The sequence below is a fragment of the Clarias gariepinus genome, chromosome 15 (genome assembly GCF_024256425.1).
Source record: "Clarias gariepinus isolate MV-2021 ecotype Netherlands chromosome 15, CGAR_prim_01v2, whole genome shotgun sequence".
NCBI lineage: Eukaryota > Metazoa > Chordata > Actinopteri > Siluriformes > Clariidae > Clarias > Clarias gariepinus.
In genome coordinates, this window is record NC_071114.1 from 27,746,677 (window position 1) to 27,753,351 (window position 6,675).

Sequence of the window (6,675 nt, forward strand, 5' to 3'; positions counted from 1 at the left end):
CAAACAAAAATAAAAGCACAAAAGCTTTGGATGAACAAACAAGTTTATTTTTATTATTATTTCATATGAAATTTATTTATCGTTATTTAATATCAGAAGCGCTAAGCGTACTTAAACGAATGTGAGAAATGATGTGTCATGCATGTACTATACATTGCTTTTTGTGTCTCTGGAAGCTGAAAGAATCTGAGGGCACAAAACAAACTGTCAAGGAACAAGAAGAGATTAGATAAACATTTATAACTTCTAAAACACATTCAGAACATGTATGAATAGCTAACTTAACCAGGAACACCCACACGCCACTCTCACGCAAGCCCTTCCTACAGTACATATGCACATGGCCACACACACACACACACACACACACACCGGCTCAAACCCCACAGCATTAGAAGGAGACGTTGGTGCCTGAAGCAGCTGAGACAAGATGTCTGGTCAGACTTTTGAAGAAAATATGAAGTCCATCATAGAGCGGGCCATGAATATGAAGGACGAAGAGAAACTTTACAGGCGAAATGGGATCCTCTACTCCACCATCATGAGCCCACCGGAGAACCTGGATGCCTTGAAAGACCTGGAGGGACGAGAGGATGATGTCATGCTGGTCTCATATCCCAAATGTGGTAAGGTTTGATTTTGGATTAAAGAAAGCTTAACTGAAAATAATAATAATAATAATAATAATAATAATAAAGGCTCATTCAGTGCTGGAGTATAAGGTTCAGTAAGGATCAGGTTACACATAAGAACTCCAGATGCTTCGAGTGCATCGTGAAGCAGGGGTATAAATACTAAGTCTTGCATTGCACATAGCAAAAACAGTCCCTGTTTTCCAGATGTTGTGTGTGTGTGTGTGTGTGTGTGCGCGCGCTCTGTCAACACTGCTTATTAATCAATGCTTCCTGAAAAGAAAATTACGCACAACTCTGATTTTGTTCCAGGCTGTAACTGGATGCTGGGAGTGTTGAGGAAAATTATGACCACATGTGGATACACTCTCCCTGAAAAGCACCCGCTGATTGAGTTTTACTCTCCAGACGTACAAAAGGTTTGTAGTGTTCAAAAGCCTTAAAGCATTTTGAGGCAGAAGGGAACAGAACATGCCCTGTTTGTAAAAGCTTTCCTATTTTTTAGAGCACCTTTTGTGCAAACTGAAAAAAACAACAACCCTGTTAAAGTCCTTGTTAGATTCAATTAATTAACCAGAGTGACTCGAGCTCCCTAAAAGAATCATAGCACAAATTTCCGACAACTTGTAGTATTTTCCCTTGCATGCCCCAACTTTTTTGACTTTACACATTTGATTTTTTTTTTTTTTATTTAAATGTGCAGCTGCGAAGCTCTGTGTTCCAGTTGCTTCCCACAGGATTAAATGGAAACCAGTGCCACAAGCGAAATAATGTTTTCTATACAGTCTAAAATAAAGCTGTGCAAAATTATGTGGCTCTTATTGTTTTTTGTTGTCGTTGTTCTCTGTTTGTCTTCGCAGATTGTAGCCGAGATGCCATCGAGGCGGTTGCTTGCAACACATTTACACCCTGATGACATTCCTGTATCATTTAAGACCAACAAAACAAAGGTCAGTGTGAGAGCGCTTTGCAGCTCGGGACAGATCACATGAATCCCGCTTCACCACGACATTTTTATACTAATAGTAGTAACACCTAACATTCAGTTCTTAAGCATTGGGTTGTTATTTATTGATTCACCCCTAAGTGCACGGTCTAACAAAAATGATTCAGTCACTAAGTTTAAAGTTGTATGCATATAAGGTCACATCATTTACATTTAGCAGTCACCTTTATCCTGAGCAACTTACATTTGTTTTTCATTATACATGCGAGCAATAGAGGGTTAAGAGCCTTGATCAACTTGGCAGTCGTGGGATTTGAACCTACGAGCTTCTGAACCGTAGCCCAATGCTTTAAGGACTGATCTATCCCAGACACATCAATAGATACATTAGCCATGCAACACATTTAAAATTAATTAACATTTCAAAGAATTTAAGAAATTAATGTTTAGACTTGGATTTTGTACACTTCCGTTAATTTTAACTTTAAAACGTTGTTTGTTTTCAGATGTTGGTGGTGTTTCGAAACCCCAAAGACACTCTCGTCTCTTATTACCATTTCATGAACAACAACCCAGTGCTGCCCAATGCCGAGTCCTGGGACAAATTCTGCTCCGACTTCATGTCTGGTGAAGGTGAGAGGAAAGCTCTAAAGCATTATACGGTTATGTTTAAAAGTTAGTATCCCCTCTGAAGCCAAGAAGAAAAAAAAAACATGTGATACCCACTTCCTAATTCCATAGAATTTAAGAGGGTAAGTTGCAGCCACGTGCCTTGATTAAGAGATCATTAGCATTTGTGCTAAAGTTTTGGTAGATTTCTGGTCTAGACCATTCAAGGTGTCTGTTTACACAATGCTAAGAGGGAAAGACTTAAGTAATGTTCAACATTCTACGGTAAGAAAGATTATTTGCAAGCAGAACGCATTCAAGACAGTTGCCAATCCTAAAAGAAGTAAATGTCCCAACACATTCAACCCAAGGTCAGACCATGAAATGCTCAAAGAAACCTAAAATAACCCAAAGGGGCACTTAGTGTGGCCTAGGAGTCTCAGACTCCCTAGGCCACACTGAGCATGTTTAATGTTAAAGTCTATGACAACACAATTACAAGAAGACTGAACCAGTACGGTTTGTTTTAGCAGAAACACTTCGTACCCACTGTCAAGCACGATGGTGGAGAAGTGATGATTTGGACTTGTTTTTGCAGCCACAGGACCTGGGCACCATGCAGTCGTTAAGTCGACCATGAACTCCTCTATATTCAAGATGCAAATGTAATGGCATCTGTTTGACAGCTAAAGCTTGGTCAAAATTGGGTCATTTAACAGGACAATGGTCCAAACCATGAAATCTACATGAATGGCTGAAAATAATTGAATCAAGGTTTTGCAATTGGTCAAAGACCAAACCTGGTAAAATGCGAATGCAAAGCCATTCCAAAGCCAATAGAAATGCTGTGGGAGGAGCTGTGAATACTGTAGGTAAATGCCCCAAACCCACTATAATATCGGTATTACCCACATGTGTTTTTTTCTTTTTGGCTCAATTAAAAAATAATAATAAAATAATGACTTGGAGAAAAGTTATGCTGTAGTTTAACTGAGGTTGTATTTGCCTAATACTAGACCCGCTACGATCAGATGATTCTCATTATGTTTTTTACACCAAGAGGGGGGAACTAACTTTTGATCATGACTGTAAAGTAAACCTTTTCAAAGATATCTAAGTATGTTGCTTTTCACACACAGTAGGCTGGGGTTTATATTTTGACCACATCCTGGCCTGGGAGAAACACATGGACGACCCTGATGTGTTGATCGTGACCTATGAGGAGCTAAAAGAGGTAAGCCAATTTTAGTATGATGTGTGTTATCTAAAAAAGCAGCATTTTTCAAAGAGCAGAGACTGATGTATAAATTAATACTGTAACAGAAACGCTTTTCTACAACCACTCTGATTTAAAAAAAAAAAAAATCTTTCTTAGAACCTGCTTGATGGTGTAAAGAAAGTCGCAGATTTCTTCAGCTTCCCCCTGACGGATGAACAGGCCAAGGTGATCACAGAGGAAAACACATTCAGCGTCATGCTGTCAAACTCTTCCTTTGGAAAAATGACTGACGTTATTTTCCGAAAAGGTAATTAGTCTGAGCCTTGATGACAAGGTTGTAGAGATTGTGTCAACTTTTGTAACGATCTGCTTTATAAAATCAATCATAAATACCTTATGGGGTCTTGGACTCGGTCATGCGTTTTCCCAAATCTACTGAAGACAGTTGATTCTGATTGTTTACCAGGTGAGGTGGGAGACTGGAGGAACCACTTCAGCGAGGCTCAGAGTAAGCAGATGGATGAAGAGTTCAGGAAGAAACTATCAGGAACCAGACTGGGAGCCAAGCTTAAATACGAACAGTACTGTCAGTAGTCAGGGATATTAAACACTGTGAAACAGGGCAGTTTAAGTTTTAAAACTCGTTTTCTTACATTTTACTGTGAATTTTCGGTGTAAATCTTACAGCGCATTAATAACGTTAAACTCCAAAGTACTGTGGTAGGAAGCTAACTTGACAATAATCTAAACTTAATTTGGGACTGAAAATGTATTAATATTTATATACTGTACTTGACCTTATATAGGTTCACCTCACACCACTCCAGTGACACGGTGGTGTACTGATTAGCACCTCCTGAACACCTGACCATGAACATCATTGCAAGCCCATGTGCCTATGCTACCATGATCGGACGGGCCTTAAACCTATCAATGAGGACATAGTTGGGAAAAAATGTGAAGTCCCAAATGAGCACAAATGCTAGAACGTTCTCCTCCCTTTAACCTTTTCTCACCTGGCACAAGCCTTCCAAAGAGGTCTTCCATAAACATGATGATGTGATCTCTAAAATTGTTGAAGTTTGCACATGTTGACTGCCTTCTAAAACTTGTTCTAGAACAGTTAGTTGCATTACAATTTTGCCAGTAATAATATCGACAATAGCAGCTTTTCAGTCAGCTGTAAAAAAAAAAAAAAAAAAGAACCAACCCTCTACCAGCAGTGGAAGTAACGTCTGGGTCCTAAATCAGAAATACACAAATCACACACGGAAATACACAATCCAGACCTCTGGGGCGATTTCTATTGGACATTCCAGTCCTATCCACCTTCCATATTTAACACGGGTTTTAAATATTCTCCATGAAGGGCTGGTGTGTGAACATGTGCACCTGCTGGTTTTTGAACCAACCAAGCAGAAGACACACCTGGTTCCACCTGTTTAATCAGTTAATTTTTTTGAGCCAAATGCACTCCCTTTGTATTTACTTCCAGTACCCAAAATGCTGCATTGTATATTGTTGACCAGGTATGTATAACTTTTTACATTGTGTTGATATCAGAAAACCAAAATTAATAAAATCTTGTGCTCGAAACCCTTGATGTTTTCTTACATTATTAAATTGTTTATATTTTTTGCACATCAAAAGCACTAAGCTGTTCTACTGCTTCTTAAAAGAAAGTGAGAAATTATTTATCATGCATGCACATTATTATTATTATTATTATTATTTAAAGTGTATTTCTTTGGAAAATTGAGAAACCTGAGAGTGCAGGAGAAACTGTCTAGGAACTTCTGATACAAAGTCAGATCTGGTTGCTTTGTAACTTCCACTTAAGCTTTATATGCACAAGACAGAATATAAGGTGTATTGTGTAATGCAAATTCAAAATTATATCCATTACACATATGCATGTAAAAATGAGTTACATCATACCTTTTTGTATAAATATTTATCAATGTATTCAAATCTTTTAATCAGGGTTATATGTCAAACATATATGAAAGGGTAACTTAATAGGATTCCTTACTTAATCTACTGTACATTTCCCTCTCGCTTGATGTTGCACACTCAAGATCACAGCCATACATAAGTAACACACACATGAACTGGCTCCACCACAGAATTGTATTAGAGGAAGACGTTAGTGCCTGAAGCAGCCGAGAAAAAATGTCTGGTCTGACTTTTGAAGAAAATATAAAGTCCACCAGAGCAGGGCATGAATATGAAGAACAAGGAGAAACTTTACAAGTGAACTGGGATCCTCTACTCCACGATCAAGAGCCCACCATAGAACATGGATGCCTTGAAAAACGTGGCGACCAAAGAGGATGATGTCACCACATTTGGGTCTCGTATGCGAAATGTGGTAAGACCTGATTTTGAATTAAATAAATCTCAGCTGAAAAAATAAGTCTTTTCAGTGCTGGAGTATAAGAAAATGGGGTTCAGTAAGGATCAGGTTACTCATTACATAAGAACTCCAGATCTTTAGAGTCCAGCAGAAAGTAGGGGTATAAATACTAAAGATTGAATTGCAGTTAAGAGTAAGGTTCCCAGTTTTCCAGGATGTTGCATAAAACTTCCACTAGTGTGTGCGTGTGTGTACACTGCTGAATAATCACTGCTTAACACAACTTTAGAGTATTCTCAATACTCTGATTTTGTTCCAGGCTGTTATGATTACATGTGGGTACGATCTACCTGAAAAGCAACCACTGATTAAGTTCCACTGTACTGTAGCTGTCTTCTTCCCAGTTAGGATGTGCGAACTTTAAATGTGCAGCCGCAAATCTCTGCATTCTAGTTGCTTTCCACAGGATTAAAAGCAAACCGGTGCCAAAACTAAAAAAGTTTTTTTTTCCCTAAAATAAAAAAAAAGCTGCGCAAAATTATTTGATTTTGTTGTCCTGTGTTTTTCTTTGCATATTGTTTATCTCTGGCATTGATATGCTAAAAGTAGTTACGTACATCTAACGTTTAATTCTTACTGTAAGTCTTAGCTTATTTTTGAGTGATTCATAAACAACCATAAAGTATTCTGTAAACATCATGGAAAAATCAGCCACGCAAATGGTCTTTATATTTTCCAGAAACCATAAATAAAGCAAATATTACGTCATAGTAACTAATGATAAATTAAACCTTCACAAAATATAAACTAACTCATGATACTTGTATGATAAATAAAATATAAATACAAAAAAATAAGTAATGTCACTGACAGTAGACAGTTATTTATACATTTATACTTTGAGTAGCACAAG

The 6,675-nt window shown here is 37.8% G+C and overlaps 1 protein-coding gene across 1 annotated transcript; it reads left to right on the forward strand.

Annotated features, from left to right (window-relative positions):
* The first annotated feature begins 351 nt into the window (after positions 1–351).
* Positions 352–4,084, forward strand: LOC128543236 (sulfotransferase 6B1-like). The gene is made up of 7 exons (XM_053513602.1): positions 352–626; positions 945–1,051; positions 1,493–1,582; positions 2,085–2,211; positions 3,327–3,421; positions 3,563–3,713; positions 3,873–4,084. The coding sequence occupies exons 1-7, from the start codon at positions 431–433 to the stop codon at positions 3,998–4,000; spliced, it is 894 nt and encodes a 297-aa protein (XP_053369577.1). The 5' UTR covers positions 352–430; the 3' UTR covers positions 4,001–4,084.
* The last annotated feature ends 2,591 nt before the right edge of the window (positions 4,085–6,675 follow it).

Bases quoted from the DNA above. Each gene is read 5' to 3' on its own strand.
- LOC128543236 (XM_053513602.1), top strand. From the start codon at position 431: ATGTCTGGTCAGACTTTTGAAGAAAATATGAAGTCCATCATAGAGCGG. The intron at 3,422-3,562 runs GTAAGCCAATTT...AATCTTTCTTAG, and splicing joins CCTATGAGGAGCTAAAAGAG to AACCTGCTTGATGGTGTAAA. The intron at 3,714-3,872 runs GTAATTAGTCTG...ATTGTTTACCAG, and splicing joins TGACGTTATTTTCCGAAAAG to GTGAGGTGGGAGACTGGAGG.